Source organism: Physella acuta, unplaced genomic scaffold (assembly GCF_028476545.2).
Source record: "Physella acuta isolate Inbredline_101_S28 unplaced genomic scaffold, ASM2847654v3 ptg000806l, whole genome shotgun sequence".
NCBI classification, from domain to species: domain Eukaryota; kingdom Metazoa; phylum Mollusca; class Gastropoda; family Physidae; genus Physella; species Physella acuta.
The window spans coordinates 302,249-325,423 of record NW_026732324.1 but is presented as its reverse complement, the minus strand read 5'-3'; the positions used below and the strand labels follow the sequence as shown (position 1 = coordinate 325,423).

At 39.2% G+C, this 23,175-nt stretch overlaps 2 protein-coding genes and 5 non-coding genes across 7 annotated transcripts in view; 1 reads left to right on the top strand and 6 right to left on the bottom strand.

The window, feature by feature from the left end:
- Nucleotides 1-13,637, bottom strand: part of LOC131951287 (protein-glutamine gamma-glutamyltransferase 4) — a 49,030-nt gene extending 35,393 nt beyond the window's left edge. The window contains exons 1-2 of the mRNA XM_059313645.1: nucleotides 13,462-13,637; nucleotides 5,961-6,017 (exon numbers count right to left, since the gene is read on the bottom strand). Coding sequence (XP_059169628.1) covers nucleotides 5,961-5,998 — 38 coding nt within the window. The 5' untranslated portion in view covers nucleotides 5,999-6,017; nucleotides 13,462-13,637. The remainder of the gene's footprint in view (nucleotides 1-5,960; nucleotides 6,018-13,461) is intronic.
- Trnar-acg (transfer RNA arginine (anticodon ACG)) lies at nucleotides 10,020-10,092 on the bottom strand. The gene has a single exon. It is a non-coding gene; the product is annotated as a tRNA-Arg (tRNA).
- Nucleotides 10,327-10,399, bottom strand: Trnar-acg (transfer RNA arginine (anticodon ACG)). Its single transcript has one exon. It is a non-coding gene; the product is annotated as a tRNA-Arg (tRNA).
- Trnar-acg (transfer RNA arginine (anticodon ACG)) lies at nucleotides 11,343-11,415 on the bottom strand. The gene has a single exon. It is a non-coding gene; the product is annotated as a tRNA-Arg (tRNA).
- Nucleotides 13,244-13,316, bottom strand: Trnar-acg (transfer RNA arginine (anticodon ACG)). The gene has a single exon. It is a non-coding gene; the product is annotated as a tRNA-Arg (tRNA).
- Nucleotides 13,638-15,750: 2,113 nt separating the features above from the next.
- Trnar-acg (transfer RNA arginine (anticodon ACG)) lies at nucleotides 15,751-15,823 on the bottom strand. Its single transcript has one exon. It is a non-coding gene; the product is annotated as a tRNA-Arg (tRNA).
- Nucleotides 15,824-16,047: 224 nt separating this feature from the next.
- LOC131951286 (uncharacterized) lies at nucleotides 16,048-16,899 on the top strand. Its single transcript, XM_059313643.1, has one exon. It carries the CDS (start codon nucleotides 16,048-16,050, stop codon nucleotides 16,897-16,899), a length of 852 nt encoding a protein of 283 aa, XP_059169626.1.
- Nucleotides 16,900-23,175: the final 6,276 nt, after the last annotated feature.

Below are 23,175 nucleotides of genomic sequence, written 5' to 3'. Positions count from 1 at the left end.
ACCTGGACATACAGACACCTGGACATACAGACACCTGAACATACAGACACATGGACATACAGACACGTGGACATAGAGACACCTGGACATACAGACACCTGGACATACAGACACCTGGACATACAGACACCTGGACATACAGACACCTAGACATACAGACACCTGAACATACAGACACATGGACATACAGACACGTGGACATAGAGACACCTGGACATACAGACACCTGGACATACAGACACATGGACATACAGACTCCTGGACATACAAACACCTGGACATAGAGACACCTGGAAAGGAAGACATACACATGGACATACAAACACCTGGACATACAGACACATGGACATACAGACTCCTGGAAACGAAGACAGACACCGCTACCTGTATCCTGAACCTGGAACACACAGACCCCTGCAGGCACGGAGCCAGCAGGCACGTCGTCTGGTACACTTAGACGCGTTCGTCTGCTCTTGTTTCTGTTTACCTGAGCTTTTGTTTATTTATTGTTTAAATGTTTTCATTGTTTACACGAAAAAATTTACATCAAACACCATCCATTTTTAATACCTGTATTTATAGGAGCTCCTTAAAATTTATATTTAAAACTTTTTATGACGATTATTATGTTAAAAAATCAAAACTTAATTTAAAAAAACATTTTGAAACATTTTGTTGCTCTTTAAATTAAGGAATATTTTGATTGTCCAAAAAGTAGTAACCTGCAAGAATAACTCGTGTATTTCTGCGAGTGTAGAAGTGCTATCATTTTATTTATAGCGAGGCTTTGTGCTCACAGATTAACGGCATCTGGACGATGATTGATCTGGACGACAAGAGAGAGCCTGACGTTCTGTTAGCTAATGCTTATAAATTGGTGCCAGAGGAGGGCAGCTCAGGTTTGAGACCGTACCGGACAGACAGACGGACACACGAAGAGGCAGACACTCGACAGACACACGGTCAGGCAGACACACGGACAGACAGACACACGGACAGGCAGACACACGGACAGGCAGACACACGGACAGGCAGACACACGGACAGGCAGACACACGGTCAGGCAGACACACGGACAGGTAGACACACGGACAGGTAGAGACACGGACAGGTAGACACACGGACAGGTAGACACACGGACAGACGGACACACGGACAGGCAGACACACGGACAGGCAGACACTGACAGGCAGACACTGACAGGCAGACACTGACAAACACAAGCACGTGGTTAAACTTATCAATAGACACACGGAGAGATAGACACAAGGAGAGGCAGACACAAAGACAGACATACTGATAGATGGATACGCAGACATACACAAAAACAGAGGAAACATTACATAGACAGACACACACAAATACAGACCGAAATACATCAAAACCAAGAAAGACAACCCAGACTTTATCTCAGTATTGGAATTATCTCCCTCTATCATTATTTGTTTTCATTTTTCTAGCAGTTAAAGTGGACTTGTATTGCACCATAGCTCCACCTGTTTAGACATGTGTGGCATAGCACCATCACTAACGACGAATGGGTATTTCGATGTTAGGGCGAACCCGCGCACCGAACTGAACCCCTGGGGTACCAAGTGGGCTCTACACAGCTGGACCACATAATTCCAAAACAACTAGCAAACAACTGTAGTAAACCAGTGCCAGAGAATGTAGGTGTAACACTTGCCTACCTGTACAACTGAGACTTATCTTAACCGGCAACTGCTTTCCTGTGTTATGATTCAGGATATCTTCGATAACTCACGCCACGATCCGCCTTTTTAATTTTGTTCAGCTATTTTAAAATAAAAGTCTACCCGAATCTCAAACTGTCAACACGTAAGCGGCTGTGCTAAAAACTGAGTGGGAGGGTCGGGGTAGAATCGCCAGTGCGATGTTTAAAGAAAAAAAAATAAGAATTTCTTTCTCACGAAAACGTTTTCAACAATTATAATTATTATTTATGTTGCTTTTGACGCCAACATCCGATCCCCCCTCCCACCCTCCCACCCACCAACACACACACACGCACACACAACTCCCACACTCCTTGTATCCCTACCGTTGTTTAAATCTTCCGTCTATTTGAACTGTTTACGTTCTATAATTGATCACATTTTTGTCTTCTTTTTTCTTCTTATAGCAACGGTTACAAAACTAGGAGACGCGCCAAAGTGGTACTATAACCGAATCAAAGGATTTATATTATCTACATACTTTTTCAGGGAGGCATACAATGGGCATAGCTCACTGCTGTTTTAATTGGCATTTGTCAAATCTTTTAAATAGTTAATTACATTTTTACTTAAAAAAGGGTAGTTCTTTCAAACAAAAGATTAAAAAAAAATTAAAAATAAAATAAAAAGTTGAAGATGTATAAACATCGTTTCAACCCATATGCAATGGGAAAGAAAATTGTGCATGAAACCTAATTTTATTTTCAGAAATTTTAATGAACTGATACAAAAAAATACTGATAAAAGCACATAAAGTGAAATTAATTCCCATTAAACATTACATTTTCAAAAAATGTACATGGGCCAGCAGTTTGGTTTAAAAAGTAGTGGTTAAATATCTCTAGAGATCAGAAAAGGATATTTATGTCACACTGCGTTGTCATTATTCCTTGACCAATGTGCTAAGTTTGAAACAAATCGGTTCGGTAGAAGTTGTTAAAATTTCGCGTGCACGTTTCGACTCATGGTTGAAACAAGAAGAACGACAAAGAGATCAAGTTTTAAACATCTTGTAATATCAAGATTCCGATTTATTGTTTATTGGTTCAATGAGCTTCTCACGTAGTTCTTGCTTTCACTCTGTCCCATTTTTTAGGCCCGGCGCATGTTTCTTGATGGTTGATACAATTTGATGTTTGATATCAAGTTTTTGTTATCTACCTGAGCCAGGAGTGGGGGGGGGGGGCATGGGATGAAGACAGCGAAGATAAAAACATGAAAAGCAGGAACAATCCAACCATTGTTTCTACAACCTAGGTGGAAACACACAGAGTTTCGTTTAATGGCTGCTGTAATTAGATCTGTTGAATTTAGTACAAGAACTGTGTATTTAGATGTGTTTTACACAGTAATTAGTTAGTAATAAACTAACATTGTATTTTCTTTCTGTAATTATAATCGAGTCACCTACCCATCCGCCCACCAAACCAGACGCCCCGTTGGATATTTATGGCGACGAGCTAGTATTAAAGTTAATGTTAGATGTTAGCTGCCGTTTATAACTGTAGGCTAGGAAAACTGGAAACCGATACATTCGTGTCTGGGACCAGTTATCGATTTGTTATTAACGTCAGCTATTATGTATAGTCATTATGTGAGGGTGGGTGTGTGTGTGTGGGGAGGGAGGGAGGGGGGGTCATCTTCGTGCTGTGTTGGGGGGGGGGGGTTGTCTTTGTTGGTGTCTTCAGTAGCTGGACACTCACCATTACAAAACATCACATCCACCCAACACCACATCCACCAACACCACATCCACCCAACACCACATCCACCCAACACCACATCCACCCAACACCACATCCACCCAACACCACATCTACCCAACACCACATCCACACAACACCACATCCACCCAACACCACATCCACCCAACACCACATCTACCCAACACCACATCCACACAACACCACATCTACCCAACACCACATCCACCCAACACCACATCCACCCAACACCACATCCACCCAACACCACATCCACCCAACACCACATCTACCCAACACCACATCCACACAACACCACATCCATCCATACACCCTCCACTCAACACCACATCCACCCAACACCACATCACATCCACACAACACCATATTCACCCAACACACCCTCCACCCAACACACCATCCACACAACACCACATCCACACAACACCACATCCACACAACATCACATCCACCCAACACCACATCCACACAACACCCCATCCACCCAACACCACATCCACCCAACACACCCTCCACCCAACACCACATCCACACAACACCACATCCACACAACATCACATCCACCCAACACCACATCCACACAACACCCCATCCACCCAACACCACATCCACCCAACACACCCTCCACCCAACACTACATTATATCCAATTAACCCTCCACCCAACACCACATCCACCCAACAGCACATCCACCACATCCACCCAACACACCCTCCACCCAACACTACATTATATCCAATTGACCCTCCACCCAATACGATCCCGCTTTATTTAATTAGCAGGGATAGTCTGCTGCTACCAAACTGTCTAGCATGAACTTTACATACTCGAGGTCGTAACATCACTATCATATTCTCAAAGAAAATATTCCTTTAAAAATAGTTTCGTTAACGAATTTTTCAACAGAGAGGTCATTCTTTAAGTCTCAGCAGGAAAACTTAATTGGACAGTAAATTATGTCATCGACCACTGGGTGACTCCCATAATTACATGCGTCTTGTATTTCATGTTCTCGTTAGCCGGTTGTTACATTCACTCTCGGCTGAGTTGATTTACTCGATTGGTCTTTCGTTTCGCTATACTCATTTAAAATAGTATCTGAAATTTTTTCTTCGGAGGGTTGAGGATGTAGAGGGCGGGGGGGGGGGGGGGGGGGCTGATTTAACCTACATGAACTTTTGTTCCATCACAGACCAACAGAGGCCTTAGTACACGGCTAATCCGTAGACGTCTTGTTAGTAGTGGCCAACAAAGGCCTTAGAATAATAGCAAACGGTTTATTTGGAGTCGTCTAGTTACCGCAACTAGCCATCACTGGTCAATAAAGGCCTTTATATGATCAGCAAACTAATTTGGAGTCGTCTAGTTGCCGCAACTAGCCATCACTGGTCAATAAAGGCCTTTATATGATCAGCAAACTAATTTGGAGTCGTCTAGTTGCCGCAACTAGCCATCACTGGTCAATAAAGGCCTTTATATGATCAGCAAACGGTTAATTTGGAGTCGTCTAGTTGCCGCAACTAGCCATCACTGGTCAATAAAGGCCTTTGTATGATCAGCAAACGGTTAATTTGGAGTCGTCTAGTTGCCGCAACTAGCCATCACTGGTCAATAAAGGCCTTTATATGATCAGCAAACGGTTAATTTGGAGTCGTCATCACTGTCCAACATACCACCATTTAATAAGGTTAGTAAAGGGTTGATTTGTCAATGCCGAGTAACCCTAACCAAACTTGTCGTGTCCGAGAAATCAACAACCAAATGTTTAAAAATACACTAAACTTTACTGCTGACGTCTGCAACAAAGTAAAAAAAACTTTACCTACAAAACCCCCACGTGTCTTCGCCCACTCAACTAAAACCTCCAGTTGAAAAAAAAATCGAATGATTTAAATACGTCTGGAGTTGCTTTTCCATTTTTTTTTTAAATTTCAGTTTCTGTGTACAGTCGTGCTTTGTTTTCTTGACATGTCCCCTGGTTTATGACTGATTTATGACTGATTTATGACTGATTTATGACTGATTTATGACTTTTTAATGAAGACGTTAATCGATATTCTAGATGTTGAAATCAGCTTTTAGGATATTTAACATCTCCGTTTCACCGCCTCCCCTCCCCCCAGCCCCCTCCCCACGCCGTACGGCCCTGTACCATCTGGCACCATGTTAGCGATGCCAGTTTTTTTTAGCCAACATTCCTGCAACACCTTCCCTACCTGGTACTTGCCCGTCACTTCGCTTTTAATTACTCTTAATGGGGGAGAGTGAGGGGGTGGGTATCCTGCGGTGAAGCGGGGGAGTGCGATGGTGGGGTGGAAGTGTTCCGCTCCCAGGGGAGGTTAGAGGAGACTGACCTGACTCTAGCAACTGAATAAAACGTGGGGGATGGAATGCTGTGAGTGTGGGGGCGGGATGGGGGAGGTGGGGTAGGGATGTTGCACAACATCAGACACGCACCAAACGACACAGATATACCGCAGTTTCACCTGACATTTCTTACCTTTCGCTGGGGATGAAGGTAAATTTATCCCGGTGCATCGTGTAGGTACAGCACGGCCTGTAATACACGAGGGAAAGTTGCATAGATTAATGAAATATTAATGAGATTTTGAAACCTGGTATCTGTTTATCAAGTAACTAATTAATTTTAAATTTTAAGACACACATCGTGTTGGCTGAGTTTCTTTGACAATTGTGCTAACGCTAGGTGATATATTTGTTTTTTTTTGTTTTTATATATATATATATATATTTTTAAATATGGAAAGTACACTTTCATCGATGACGGGCTACATAACAGATGAAGTAGAGTTCATCTGTTTCTTCAAACCAGTCAAGTTAACGTATACCAAGACGGTAGTCGAACTCGAGACTTTTTATAATTGGATTGTCTAATACAATAATTAACTCCACCATGCATTTTCATTATTTTCAAAGACTAATTTTTCCTTTAATTGTTACTTTATGGTTTTCTATATTTAGAGAGGTCACGTGAACCGGCGACCCCGACTTTGGACGTCAAACTTGACAGGCAGCTTCTGATCTTGGCCTATTGTTTACCTCCACGTGACGTGTAAAGATAGAAGTCGGTCACGTGAGAGGGCTATAGGGTACAGAGCGTGTTGGTGGTAGTCGGAGCGTATGACGCGTTGTCTGGGTAGGTGGACGTCCGTGGCGGTACGGAGAATCTCCGGGTCAAATAGTAACACGGTCCCTGGGGGTGGGTAAACAGATACGGTTAACTTTCTCACCCCACATACATTAACATCCACCAGGAGCATCCACCAGAATGATCCACTAGAAAGATCCACTAGAAACATCTACTAGAAACAATAATACCTCTACCCTACAACAATACTCACCAACACGACCTATTATGACACCCACCACAACACGTCACATCCACTATGACACCACCAGTAACACCGACTATAATAACTCAAGATAACACCCAGGATATACCTCACACAAGACACAACTAAGACCCACCGCCTTATACACACCCATAACACTTACCATAACACCTGCCAAAACACGCACCAGTAGCATCCAATATAAAACCTTTTACCCACCAGAACACCGGCCACAACACATCACACCCACCAAAACACCCACCACGACACCCACCAGAACACCCACCACAACACATCACACCCACCAAAACACCCACCATGACACCCACCAGAACACCTACCACAACACCCAAAGCAACACATAACACCTACCAAAACACGCACCAGTAGCACCCAATATAAAACCTTTTAGTTTTAGCCACCAGAACACCCACCACAACACATCACACCCACCAAAACACCCACCACAACACATCACACCCACCAAAACACCCACCACGACACCCACCAGAACACCTACCACAACACCCAAAGCAACACATAACACCTACCAAAACACCCACCAGTAGCACCCAATATAAAACCTTTTAGTTTTAGCCACCAGAACACCCACCACAAGACATCACACCCACCAAAACACCCACCAGAACACCTGAAGATTGTGAACCAATAAACCAAGAAAGTAAACCCAACACCAATAAATTGAACCAACTCAATTGCGCGCTGTCTAAGAACGCGAGGTAAATAAGACATTTTGCTGAGAACAACAGCGGAAGTCTAGGGCATCGGAATGTGGTGCTTAAGCCAGGAAGGCATCAAGAAATTAAGGTCAACTGTTTAGTCCCGTCCTCCTGATAAACTGGCCAGACCTGTCTTGATATTGGCAGGTAGCACCGCGTGCTCTTTGCCGAGTGAACTGTTTTGGTTAGGAGTTCAGTATCGCAGTATCTGTTTATAGAGCATGGTGGGTCGGTTTATGAATGGGGCGGAAAAGGGTGGGAGCTATGACGGGGGAGGGGGAGGATTAACTATGTAGGAAAATGAGAGCATAAATAAACCAAGAGGATAACACAATTGGTGCAACAATTTTACATACTTTTTTTTTTATATTATTCTTTTTTCGGTAGTATTATGATTTTTTTTTTAGGTTAGGATTGAGGTTTATGTTATTCCCGGGACTGAGGTATTTTGTGATTGGTTTAAACTAGAGTTCATATTCAAATGCTAGCAAAACCTCCAATAAGTTTCGATACTAGAAAAGCCTCAAATACTTCATACAATTTTCACTACCAAAACCGCCTGTCTGGTAATAAAATTTCTCTTTGATCACTAAGACCGGTTTTAGTCACATTTTGTAACTTAATATCCAACGTAACGATCATTTTGATACTTTTCAGATAGCAGTCTCTCCGATGACAACAGAGGCGTAGCAACCCCTCCAGGCGCCCGGGGCAAACTTTCAGTTTGGCGCCCCCCATATATATATATATATATATATATATATATATATATATATATATATATATATATATATATATATATATATATATATATATATATATATATATATATATATATATATATATATATATATGTGTGTGTGTGTGTGTGTGTGTGTGTGTGTGTGTGTGTGTGTGTGTGTGTGTGTGTGTTTGTGTGTGCGACAGTCTGGAAAAAAATTAACAATTACGCTGATTGTCGTTCCCTAAAACTTTACTGGACGCCAATTAAATTCCCCTTAAGATGCTGAAACGAATAAAAAGTAGAAAATCAAAAGAGCTTAAAACAGTGGGCTCCATCGAACCCGAGAGGTTCGGTGATTAAGTCTCAGGGCTTCCTCGGTGGTCAAGATACACACCCGACGCATAGGATTCACGATTGGATTTTGTCATTGTGGACGATACAACTATTAAGGAGGGTTCGGTGATTGCGTATATGAAACTGGTTGGGTTCAGTACTCCAAAAAGTTAAGAACCACTGCTTTAGAGTGTATTTTGTAGAAGGTGCAAGCCTTATTTGGTCAACTTTTGCTCATGTCTTTAGAACAATATTGCAATTTTGAATTATCAGTTAGGTTGAACAAAGTAATAATCAGTACAATATACTAATTTTCTTCTCTCTTAAAATTTTGGCATAAAGTGTCGCTTCCCATCCACCTGCTCCGACAGTCTGCTATTTTACCGATCGGATAGCGATACAAGAATCCGTTATATTTATTTCTCTTTAATGCAGTGAACCCGGCAAGATGTAATGCAATCAAGTAAAAGTATCTGATCTATCACGATCACGTTGAGAGAATCGTAAGAATCGTACAAAGAATTAGTCGCGTTATTACTTAGCAAAACTGGGTAGTGAAATCGTACATTAAGTGTTAATACAATTGATTTCTTTACTAAGTGTTAAAAGAGTTATCTAGCAACCTATCCAGTACATAGCGGATTTTAAACGTCACTAACTCTTTTTTTATGTTACACAATCGTAAAATACGCTTTAGTTCAAAGGGTTTCTTTTCTGAGTGATATCGGTTATTTATTCCTTAATCCGTTGTGAATTTCTCCGATTTTAGTCTTCGAAAAAGCGCCCCACCCCCCCCCCCCCCTCCCCATCTAGGAAAGCTGGAAAGCGGTTTTTCCGGTCACTGTTTCTTAAAGATATACGTTTTACAGTTACACAATCAAGGTAGAAAACAGTTAAATCAGTATGCAAAGGCTCCCAGCCGTTAAATTTCTTTACTTTGACTGTTTATAATTCAAAACTGCAACTTAAAATGAGCTTTTCATTTTTTTTCTACCCCTTTGGCGCCCCCCTGGGGTCGGCGCCCGGGGCGGCCGCCCTCCCCGCCCTCCCCTAGCTACGCCTCTGGATGACAACGCAATAATTTATCATCTTCAATGTTAATAAATGGGGTCACTAAAAATTAAAAATTAATTTAAAGATGACTATAATCAATAACAAAAGGAAGATGATTTGGTAGTGGCATTCATTCGATCTATCAGGTGAGTGGGTGGAAAGCAAAAACAAATTAAGGGATTTTTTTTATCAAGGATTACGGGCAAAATTAAGTCGTTTGATGTAAGGCACATTTTTTAAAGTCATCATGGTGTCGATTCAAGAATGAAAAGCGTGGAAAAAATAAACTTATTGCTACTTGTTTTTAAACTTTAATATTGATTCACACCGTAAAACATTATGAAGAAAAAAAAATTCGAGCCTGCCAGAATTCGAACCTGGAATCTTCTGATCCGTAGTCAGACGCGTTATCAGTTGCGCCACAGGCCCTGCTTAATAACATGATCCCCCACATATACTTAAGCCAATTTTTTTATGTCTTATTATGTATGCACGTATTATTTATTGATATACTACGAGTAAACAAATAGAGATAATTTGGATGCTGAATTAAGTAATTAATTAAATAAATGATAAGATCAAAGTGCTCTTTGTTTCTTTAAAACCAGAGCGGAAATTGTAAAGAATTAAAGCTTTAAAGTACATAAAAAAATAAAAAGATACCGAGCCTGCCAGGATTCGAACCTGGAATCTTCTGATCCGTAGTCAGACGCGTTATCCGTTGCGCCACAGGCCCTGTGTTATTGACTGGGGTCGAATACGCTCAAAATTCCTGATTGCATTTTTGGAAAAAATTAAAATAACATTTGTTGAAAAAATAAAATAAAATTTGTTTATTCAGTTCTGGTTTTTAACAATTATTTTTTTTTTTTATAATTGGACAGTGGCATATTTTTAGACATAGTTTATTTATTATACGTTAAGAACTTTGGCGTAGTCTTCTATACTATAACCCTCAATGGGATAGTTTTTTTGTTGTTCTTTGTTTACAATGATCGCTTGTTAACAGCGATATCATGGAAAGCGTAGCGTCTATCTCATGGAAAGCGTAGCGTCTATCGACTACAGAGTTTCTTTCTGGCATCTCTCTGGGTAGAGGGGTCATTTCCCCCTTCACCCCTGCCTTACCCCCCCCCCACACCCACCCCCCACCCCCACCACCGCTTCCTGAAGCACGTCTAACACCCACACCCTCCCTATTACTATGTATACAGTAAACATACAGTACACACAGCATACATACAACACACACACAACACATACACATACAACACACGCAGTAAAGTGCACCTGGTACATATCACCTGCAACCCCTCAACTTCGGGTTCTGATCTATCGATATGCGCTGATGGTGAAATCAATACTGGTGGAATTGTTCCGTCATCAATCACCTACCTACAAGTGTATCGAGCTAAAGAGAGAAGCGGTCCTTGTGTCCACACTGTAACCTACTAGCCCTGGGATGTACAGGGTATAGTAATATTTAGGCCAAGATGGTTTTCCCCTTTCAAACAAATATGCGTTAATAGTAATATCATATGTTAGGTAAGACAGAGAGTTTATGGGAATATTGGGGCTCAACCAATAGTGATGCTATACCACTTAAACAAGGATGGAGATAAGAAAAATTACTCAACAAAAAATGTGTTCAGGTTTTCGATTCTGAGAAAAAAAATTGACGAGCCTGCCAGGATTCGAACCTGGAATCTTCTGATCCGTAGTCAGACGCGTTATCCGTTGCGCCACAGGCCCTGAATATACAGTTTACTCGCTCATGCTTCTAGAGTAGTGAATCATATTATAACAATGTTAATATTTTGAAAAGATTTCGCTAGCTTGTGACTTAAGCTAATAACAATTTGCAAGAGGAAAATGCTGTAAAAAAATTAACAAAGATTTTGTAGATAAACGTTATCGCAGACCAAAGTAATATCTAATGAAGGCACGTCACAAAAAGTAGTAAGAAATAATGGAGTAAGCAATCACGTCACTGCAGTACATGATTGCATCGTCGGCTAGACAGTAAAAGTTATTGGTTGATGGCGATGGAACACATTCACAATTGATGTACGATCAATTAGTAGTAGACAGCTGCAGTAAAGATTGACCACATGACATGTGGGGCGGCCAATTTGGGGACAACACTGTTAACAGTGAGGAACTTACTAAATGCTAATCTTGCAGTAATGTCCCGTTCGCTGTTTTTCTGCATTTAACATAACTAGACCTACTGTATGCTTGAAAAGTCAATGTATATTTAGTTTTAAATTCTTTCTAAAAATATGGCAAGCGGTAACATAGTTAATTTTTTAAAAATTCAAGCCGTTTGGCAACCATCCATTACACTCATTTTCATATTTTTGTTTTGATTATAAACCATTAAAATAATTTTAGAATTACTTTATCAATTCAGATATTTGTGAAAACCGCCCTCAACCCCTTCTTGAACTCAACCGGAGTGGTCAGGGAAAATAAAACAATGTCATAACAATTGTTTCCCATGATAAAATACACAATAGCGGTCAATGTGGTAGGCCTATAGCCTAATAGTTTCTTTGTATTAAATATAACATCCCCCAACAACCTAACACCCTGATTCTAATAATTAAAATTAAACAATAAAAGTGCTAGCTAAATTAGTGTTATATTGTGAGTAATTATTTGTTTGAATTTTTCTAGCCTTTATGAAACTGGAAGTAATTTTGTACTTACTCCACAAAATTTGTTAAGTTATTCAGTTTTGGTTGAAAAATATGGCTTTCTGGCAACACCCATTTGGAACCGTTTGGAACCAACTTTTCAAGCCTATTGCTTTGGTAAATCAAACATACTCTAAATGACGATAACGCCTAATCGAATGGTTTTGCGAGAGATCATGCTATAAACTGAAATACATCAAGAGTCGCTTGCTAAGATTCTTGTCTTTTTGAAGCTATTATACTTTTATTAATAAAAAGTAATACTCATAACCTGATACTATAATATCTATAAACAGAATATCCTATTTCATTGGTATAGTTATAAGTATAGTATAACTTCATTAAAAGTATTTAAAATATCTTATGTCAAATTAAACATTTTACTTGCAATTTAGCTGTTTTGTTTTTATTGTTTGTGTGCTGTGATATGTAAATCGATCCGCTCTCGAGCTGAGATGACTTAAATCAGCCATGAAAATTTAAGTCAGATATGTCGGGTTCCCCCACTCCCCCTCCCGCCCCCTATCCACTCCCTCCATTCCTGAGCCACTTGACCATTCCAATCCAGGCCTAATCACCCACGCTTACTCACCACTATACACGTATGTCGAATAAAAGAAATAAATTCCTTGCTGGGAATGTATATGTGTAGGCCATTTTTTTACTCACTGTCTCCTTATATATGCAGACTTATTATACATTGTTATACTACTAGTAAACGAATAGAGATACTTTATCAGCATAATGATGCTGATATAAGTAATTAATTCAAAACATAATAATTTTCAAACTGCTCATTGTTTCTTTGAGACCAGAGCAGAAATTGTAACGAATTAAAATTTTATGGTAAGTAAGAAAAAATGAAGAGGAAAAACAAATCACGAGCCTGCCAGGATTCGAACCTGGAATCTTCTGATCCGTAGTCAGACGCGTTATCCGTTGCGCCACAGGCCCTACGATAGTTCGCATACATTATTTACTAGATTTTAGTGTAGTCGTATCAAGTCTTTTTATCCATGTTAAGATTTTTGGTCCTATGGTAAGAATGATTTTTAAGCAAGCGATATATAAAGGTAGGAAGTGTTTAAAGTAAACTTACCTGATATCTTTACACAAAATTCTGAGAGACGATGGTTAATTTTTGTTTATTAGATCCTTTCTTTTCTTGATAAATCCTTAATGATAAACTTTATACATTCTGAATTGTGTGGTCTTGGCAAATTTTCAAATGAATAGATAATTTTCTCTATCCTCAATGGAAATTGTTTATAAATATATTTTTTTAAAACATTGATCACCTGTTTAAAGATGTACAAAAGCTGCGATCTTCCTACGTCTTCATCCTTAATTTTTTGTTTTAAATTGACAAAGTGGTAAGGAACACGTTTAATCACGTGACTTTTTTCCCCCCAAGGCGCCTGGTGGTAGTTAGCCGTGAGCAGGCCCACGACTCACCAACGGTTTTCACAATTCCTCGACCCAATCTCTGCCAGGTAAGTTTCGGCCACAGCACACACACACACACACACGCGCGCACACATACCAGCTCACATAGACATGCTGCTACACACATACACACACACACACACAAGCTCACATAGACATGCCGCTACACACATACACACACCAGCAGCTCACATAGACATGCCGATACACACATACACACACACACACCAGCTCACATAGACATGCCGCTACACACATACACACACCAGCAGCTCACATAGACATGCCGATACACACATACACACACACACACACCAGCTCACATAGACAAGCCGCTACACACATACACACACACACACCAGCTCACATAGACATGCCGCTACACACATACACACACATACACACACAAGCTCACATAGACATGCCGCTACACACATACATACACACACACATATACCAGCTCACATAGACATGCCGCTACACGCACACACACACACGCACGCGCCAACACACAGATAGTAGTACGCCCCCACCACGTTCATGTACAGAACAGGTGATGGATGCTTTTTTGTGAACCAACTTTTGTGCTGGATGAAAAAGGCCAGTATTCAGCTTTCCCTCATTGAGTAGACCTGTAACATTTTAATCTCTCACAAGTGCCACATCTTCCAGATACGTCTGTGGGTTTGTGGTCAAATCTTACTATTCTCTTTTGACTCTTTTTAAAGCAGCATTTTTTTTTCAAGCTTTCTAGACAAAATAAATTACCTAACATAACGCTAGGTTACACCGTTATCGGTTTAGTTGGATATTTAACTGGTTATTAAAAATTAATTTAAAGATCACTAGATTCTAAAAGAAAAAGGGGGAGGTGTAACTATGTAGCAAATGATCAATAGATTAGTCTGACGGACTGGTGTTCAAGGCCAGTGGCGTAGCCAGGATCGTCTCAAGGGGGGGGGGGGGGGGGGTTCCAATTTTTACCCGGGGACAAACTTTCGATTTGCACCCCCCCCCCCCCCTAAAAATTTCGATTTGCACCCCCCTCATACTTTTATATATATATACCGAGGGGGTCTATGGGGGGGGGGGGTTATGACCACCCCCCCTAATCCCCCCCCCCCCTGCCTACGCCACTGTTCAAGGCAAATGTTTACATAAAGTACACCACTTTAACCACTTATAAAGTTTATATGTCTGAGGCCCCACTTCCTAATGAAACACGTAACTAGGGACCATCTGGAAAGCTTTGGTTAACCTTGACTTAACCAGATCATCAAGAGCCTCCAATGGCTGAAGACTAAAGACAAGATCAAAGAAATGAAAACGAACATCTACGTGAGGCAATAACCTATAACGTGTTCAGCCACTTCAGTAATAAAAGGGAAGTTTGATGAGTACCATTAGAAAATGTTAATAACAGTAGACACTCTACAAGTTTAATTGGCCATAAACACAAGCGCATAAAACACAAAACGATCAAATTACTTTTAGAGTTTTAGGCGTTAAAAAATGATTATGTTGATGGTTTCTAATTTTAAAAAATTAAAGCATAAAGTAAAAGAAATTATTTTCTTGATCCATAGAAAATAAATTTTGGAATTATTAAATAATACATTATTGCCTCGTCGGCTAGACAGTAAAAGTAGTTGGTTGATGGCGATGGACCACATTCACAATTGGTGTGCGATCAATAGTAGACAGCTGCAGTGAAGATTTACCATATGAAATGTTGGGCGGCCAATTTGGGGATAACACTTTTAACAATGAGGAACTTACTAAATGCTAATCTTGCAATAATGTCCCGTTTTTTCTGTATTTAACTTAACAAGACTTACAGTAGGTTTAAAAAGTCAATGTTTCTTTGAGACCAGAGCAGAAATTGTAACGAATTAAAATTGTATGGTACGTAAGAAAAAACGAAGAGCAAAAAAAAAGTTCACGAGCCTGCCAGGATTCGAACCTGGAATCTTCTGATCCGTAGTCAGACGCGTTATCCGTTGCGCCACAGGCCCTACGTTAGAGTGAGTACATTATTCACTAAATTTTAGTGTAGTCGTATCAAGTCTATTTATCCATGTTAAGATTTTTGGTCCTATGGTAAGTATGATTTTTAAGCAAACAATATATAAAATTAGGTAGTGTTTAAAGTAAACTTACCCGATATCTTTACACACAATTAGGAGAGATGATGGTTAATTTTTGTTAATTATATCCTTTCTCTTCTTGAGATAAACTCATGTATCTGACCTCATCTTTCCCAGTCATGTATCTGACCTCAACTTCCCCAGTCATGTATCTGACCTCAACTTCCCTAGTCATGTATCTGACCTCAACTTCCCCAGTCATGTATCTGACCTCAACTTCCCTAGTCATGTATCTGACCAGTCACTTATCTGACCTCAACTTCCCTAGTCACTTATCTGACCTCAACTTCCCCAGTCATGTATCTGACCTCAACTTCCCCAGTCATGTATCTGACCTCAACTTCCCCAGTCATGTATCTGACCTCAACTTCCCCAGTCACTTATCTGACCTCAACTTCCCTAGTCATGTATCTGACCTCAACTTCCCCAGTCACTTATCTGACCTCAACTTCCCCAGTCATGTATCTGACCTCAACTTCCCTAGTCATGTATCTGACCTCAACTTCCCCAGTCATGAATCTGACCTCAACTTCCCCAGTCATGTATCTGACCTCAACTACCCCAGTCATGTATCTGACCTCAACTTCCGTAGTCATGTATCTGACCTCAACTTCCCCAGTCACTTATCTGACCTCAATTTCCCCAGTCATGTATCTGACCTCAATTTCCCCAGTCATGTATCTGACCTTAACTTCCCCAGTCATGTATCTGACCTCAACTTCCGTAGTCATGTATCTGACCTCAACTTCCCCAGTCATGTATCTGACCTCAACTTCCCCAGTCATGTATCTGACCTCAACTTCCCTAGTCATGTATCTGACCTCAACTTCCCCAGTCACTTATCTGACCTCAATTTCCCCAGTCACTTATCTGACCTCAATTTCCCCAGTCATGTATCTGACCTCAGCTTCCCCAGTCATGTATCTGACCAGTCACTTACCTGACCTCAGCTTCACACGATATACTACAATACCAGACCTCGTCCATCAATCCGCCTATTCTGCCCGTGAGTGCATGCTTCTGCACGTGAGTGCATGCTTCTGTACGTGAGTGCATGCTACTGCACGTGTCAGGAACTAACAAAAAACAACTCTGGCATAAACATCGGAACACTAAGTCACCGTGGCCAGCTGCCTGGTTCAACCAGTCGCTCATGACGTCACAATTTTTAAAAAAATAATCTCTAATTTTTTGGTCAAACTTTTTAACTTCTTATGTTACTTCTATAAAAATTAGCCGAATCATTGTTAGTATCTTTCATACAGAAAAATCGATTTTTAACCAAAATAGAGAGTGGACAACGTGCGTCGGTGTTACTTCTTTTAGGAAAATAATATTTTAAAATATCGATCTCTATTGCCAAAAGTCTGAAATACTGAAGTTTAATTTACAAAGTAATGGTTTTACAGTATAATAACAAGGACATGAAATGGCATACAACACCAAAACCTATAATAAATATCTATTTATATGTATATCTTTTATTTACAAATATATATATATATATATATATATATATATATATATATATATATATATATATATATATATATATATATATATATATATATATTTATATTTATATTTATATTTATATTTATAGACCAAAGATAACTTTGTGTTGTTTGGCATTTTGACCAGCCTAAGTGTCTGATCAAAGTGTGATTCTACAAATACTAGTCTTTTAAGGAAACAAAATAACACTACTTATCTACACATCTTGCAATTCTAATTTGCTTTTAGCTTTATCATGAAAACAAAAGTTACTGACAATTTTAAAGCCGTTTTTAAGCCTAGTATGCCATTTACACTTTTTTTTTCTTTCGGCCCAAGTTTTTTAAAAATCTGGCTAATGATTCTTTTCCTGCCTCAAGTTTTTTCTTCCCGGCCATGATGGAACGGTTAGTGTCTCTGATTTTATTGCCAGCAATCACTAGCAGTTAGCTGCTTGCTCAATTGAAAACATTTTAAGGAATTTGTTTGTAGGGACGTGGAATACAGACAAGAAATGGTTCTGTTTTAATGTGTTTCATGTAAATAATGGAACAATTATCTTTGTGATGGAAGAGACTAAAGATATCTTTTAATTTTTTTTTATTTCCGGTATTTGCTAAACCCATTTTAGCGACTGACCCTGTTATTTAAGCAACAAAACAATGTAAACAGATTTTTAAAATATTAGAGCCTAAAGTGTATCAGCACTAACTCACTGTTAAATGTCTATGGTCTATGTTTCTTTCCTTCACGAGGAGTTCAAAGTTCGCGAGGATTTAGACAAGCATTAAATTAACTTTAAACGGAACATTGGGGATACAATTTTCTTACTGGTATCATCGTAGTAGGTAATCTGCATATTCAATGATTTCTTAGTATGTGTGCTGACTAAAATTTCCGGGGAACGGACACTGTTAAAAGTATATATTTCCTATATAAATTCCATTTTTCGCGGGGGGGGGGGGGGGGGGGCGGTAGACTTTATTATAATATGTAATAACCATGTGTAAGCTATATGTTTGGTGATATCTTGATATACAAGCTGTATACTTAGTGATTTTTTTAGTATGTAAGCTGTGAGCTATTATTTGACATAAACCATTTTTTTTGTTGACACTCTGAAAGACAAATGTAAAAATAAATGTTCTTTCTACATGAGGAAGTACAGGAATATAAGTCTTGATTTTACTCTAATACGAAAAGCTGTATATTCTGTATTAGTTTAGTCTTCATTTTTATTTTTGAAAATCGATAACTGATCGAAGAAAAAATCGAAGAAAATAAACTGAGCTATTGATGCTTAGAACAATAGGAGGTAATAAATTCCCTGGCCTGATAACTGTACTGTGGTCTAAAGATCCGAGAATCAAGAACAATAACTGCTTACGACCAGCGCCTCGTTGATTTAGAGAAAAAAAAAATGGTCACGTGGGTTCAAATAGCTAGTGGGCATAGAATTTTGATTTTTTTCTAGCGATTCCACTTTTATTTAGGTAGATAATACTCAAAATAGCATCATAGAAATGTCGATTCTACAATTTAAAAATGTAGGAGTGGAAATGGTATCGAATACTGCATGTCCATTTTGTATACCAAAAAAAAACGTGTTATACTTTTACAAAGGCGTAAATAATTGATATTAATCAAACATGCACTTTAAGGGTTTAAGTTTGTGTGTGTGGGGGGGGGGGGGTGGGGGGGGGGGGGAATTATCGGTCCGGTCGAAGTGGGTTAAAGATTGATTGCAATGCTCGATCCAGACAGACATGGATGGCAAGGAATCGAATACAACGTGGACTAGTTAAAATACAGCACGCTTGACTCCTCTAGTGACGTCACGTGATCTCAGTTGTGTTGCTATGAACAACGCAGGAACTTTGCTGTAAACAAAATTTCTGTCATCTAAATCTGCCTTACCTGCCTACCCTGTTTTTAATCAGATACATTATCTATATCTATAGAGCTAGTTATTTTAAAATAACAACAATTAAACAGTGGCTAATTGCTAAATCTCTTCCCCTGATATAGAAATCGATGTGAAATTGTTTATTGTTCTTTTATATTTGATCTTTATCGTCATTCTATTCTGTATTGAGCCCACAGGAAAAGCTACCTAATATTTTGTAGTTGATATGTATGGGGCATCACAGTGAAATTCCAATAAAAGCCCGCAAATGGTTTTGTTACAGACGTTCACGCATTTTAGTTTTAGGTCATGTCACATGGTGCGGTGAAGGTCGATGGATCGAGGTCATGTCGTTTGATGTCAGTGAAGACACGCCTTTGACTGCTGGAAACTCAACCTTTTCACACTCACAACACAATAGTAAAACAGGTTGTCGTTCGTTGCCTGGGTGAAAGTTCACGTCAAGTTAGACATTTCCTGTTTCTTATTTCCGGCTTTCGGGTATTCCCGTAAGTCGGAACGTGTCTATAGTGACGGGAAGGATTTTATTGTTAGCGAAGACAGACCGGGGGAGAGTCTCGGCGCTATTTACACGGGTTGGATAATGCTTCAGTAGCTCACCGGTTGGGGGGGGGGGGGTCGTATTATCATCCTCTCGGTTTACTTTTAGTTGCCAGGCAACCCAAAAGCTTAGCCCTTGAGGTAATCAAAACACATCAACTTCACTAAACTAAGTAGCATCGGTTCTTCAAGGACCCCCCCCCCCTCACTCTGGCTAATAAAGAGGATAGCCTCTTGGCAAATAGCTTAAGAGATATTCCCTGCAAAATATTACATTTGTTAATTCGTTATTCCTTTTCTAAAATGAAGTATGTTTACTTACATTGTAGGGGAGCGTTTTATGGCATGTGTATGGCTAGGATGATGAGTGGCTGGAATGGGGGGGGAGGGGGGGGCGATAAAAATAACCTCAGTTAACGTTTCCTTTCAACCTATAATATTCTCTACCGACCCCCTCCACCCCACTTTTAATGCAGAATTTCAAATGATTTCGATGACAACTGACAAGGATGATGAAATGATGTAGGAAAAAATATTGTATAGATCTATGTCTTAATTAAAAAGTTTTAAAAGTGTAAGAAAATCCGATTCGAAGATTGCATTCGAATTTCTCAAAACCAAAGTTTACACAAATTTTGTTCAAAGATTGGTCACGTTTACACTAAAACCTAAATTTACAAAATACTTATTCAAAGATTGTATACGTATTTATTAAAGCTAAATTTACAAAATGACGATTCTCTCTAAGAAGCTCGCGATGCATATTGGATCAATTAAGAGAGTCAGAAACAAATACGAAGGGCAACCGTTAAACGCTTACGTCACGATTTAATGTAGATATTTTTTAAAAAAAACTCATGCCATGCATATTTCTTTCATTTAGTTTGAAGTCAGGAGATGCGAAGGAACAAAAATTTCATTTCATTAGATTTAAAATAAAAATTAATGACGATGAACTGAGTCGTCTGATTGTTGAGCTATTCTTGGAACATTAATCACTCGCTTTAACATGGCGGGACTGGGGTGGGAGAGGTATGTTGAACGGTGTAAGGGATCATTTTACAATGTCAGAACTTTAGCGTCGGTGTTCAAGTTAAAATAACGAGTTGTCAAATTCTAGTTTCAGAACTTTAGTGTCGGTGTTTAAGTTCCAATAATGATTTGTCAAAATTTTATTTGAGAACCTCGTGGTCAATGTCATAATTCCAATATGACTTAGCAAATTCTAATTTTAGAACTATGATGGTGGCTTTATAGTTCCAATTTGACTGGTCAAATTCTAACGACACTGTTTTCGTATCAGTAATATTACAATAATGTTAGTGGTATAGCTACAACATGACTCGCCAATTCCAATGTCAGTACTCTAAAGTAAGTCATATTAAAGTCAGTAGATTACCTCCGCTATAACTCATCCATCACCAGCAGTTGCATCCTACAGTGTCAAAGAATAACATAACAAAACAGTGCAGAATATCGTCAAAAAATATAAAACTTCGTCATAAAATTTAATTAAGATCATTCATTATTTTCCCCCTTCGAATTGCGTTTCTCTCCCCCGGGGAAGCAAGGACCGAGGTTTGACTACACCAACCCACTCAGTCACATACACAATCTTCTTCCCAACCCACGTAGGTTCAATTGGTAGAATAGATTTGACTTGATATTTTTTTTTTAAACTGGGAGAAAGTGGGTTAATGAAATAGCTCAGAGCGGAAAAGAATTTAAAACAACTTGACAGCGCATGAAACAAACTCACTCTCAGAAGGAAGTGACGTAGTGATCAACTGACAAGTAAAATTTATTTCCGTTCTCGAGTTAAGAATAGAATGACGTAATTTTTCTAGCAGGAAACCGATGGCCTTCGTTAAGTCAACAAGGTTAATAAAAATAATTTGCTGGTGCGGCTTAGTAATGGCTATGGGGTAAGAAAAATGGCGTATAAAATCTATATTAATGTGTTTTTCTCAGTAAGCCAAGAAAACAACTTATTTGTCTTCGTTTTTTTAAGTCTGTGTAAGACAAAGCTGCGGAAATAAAGCCGACGTGATTGAGCGAGTGTGTGGTTTTATCAACAGCTACTAGAGAGTGTGTGATTATATCAGCAGCTACTAGAGAGTGTGTGGTTATATCAGCAGCTACTAGAGAGTGTGTGGTTATATCAACAGCTACTAGAGAGTGTGTGGTTATATCAGCAGCTACTAGAGAGTGTGTGGTTATATCAGCAGCTACTAGAGAGTGGGTGTTTATATCAGCAGCTACTGACTGTAAGGGTAGTTGGTACAAGTGGACTCAGTGTTTGTCTTGATGTCTGAATAAATGGAGGTTTGTTTTGACGACTAAAGAAATGAAAGTCGTATGGAGACTAAAGAAATGAAAGTCGTATGGAGACTAAAGAAATGAAAGTCTTATGGACGACTAAAGAAATGAAAGTCTTATGGACGACTAAAGAAATGAAAGTCTTATGGACAACTAAAGAAATGAAAGTTTGTATTGACGACTACGGAAACAAAAGTGGGGTCCAAAGAAAAGAAAAAGTCTGTCTGGACTGGCTATAACACAAAATGTTTGGGGTGGTGGGATGGGACGGTTCTAGGGACCCTCCTTAAGTAATTAACCCCCTCCAATGCAGACTGTGGTGAATTTTTTTTTAAATTACGTAAGATTTTGTCAACTGGTATTGGTATCGGGTTATATTCATGACATGTTGACCGAGTTATATTTGTCGTGTTTTGACCCTGTTTATATTTGTCGAATGTTGACGCTTTTTATATTTGTTGTATTTCGACCGTGTTATAAGTGCCGTATGTTAACCAGGTTATATTTGTAAAATATTGACCGAGCTATACTTTCGAAACATTGACCTAGTTATATTTGTCTTATAACATCGTGTTATATTTGTCGTTCGTTGATCGTGTTATATTTGTCGTGTGTTCATCGTGTTATATTTGTCGTGTGTTGATCGTGTTATATTTGTCGTGTGTTGATCGTGTTATATTTGTAAAATATTGACCGAGCTATACTTTCGAAACATTGACCTAGTTATATTTGTCTTATAACATCGTGTTATATTTGTCGTTCGTTGATCGTGTTATATTTGTCGTGTGTTGATCGTGTTATATTTGTCGTGTGTTGATCGTGTTATATTTGTAAAATATTGACCGAGCTATACTTTCGAAACATTGACCTAGTTATATTTGTCTTATAACATCGTGTTATATTTGTCGTTCGTTGATCGTGTTATATTTGTCGTTCGTTG

Coding starts and splice junctions, on each gene's coding strand:
- LOC131951286 (XM_059313643.1), top strand. CDS start 16,048: ATGTATCTGACCTCATCTTTCCCAGTCATGTATCTGACCTCAACTTCC.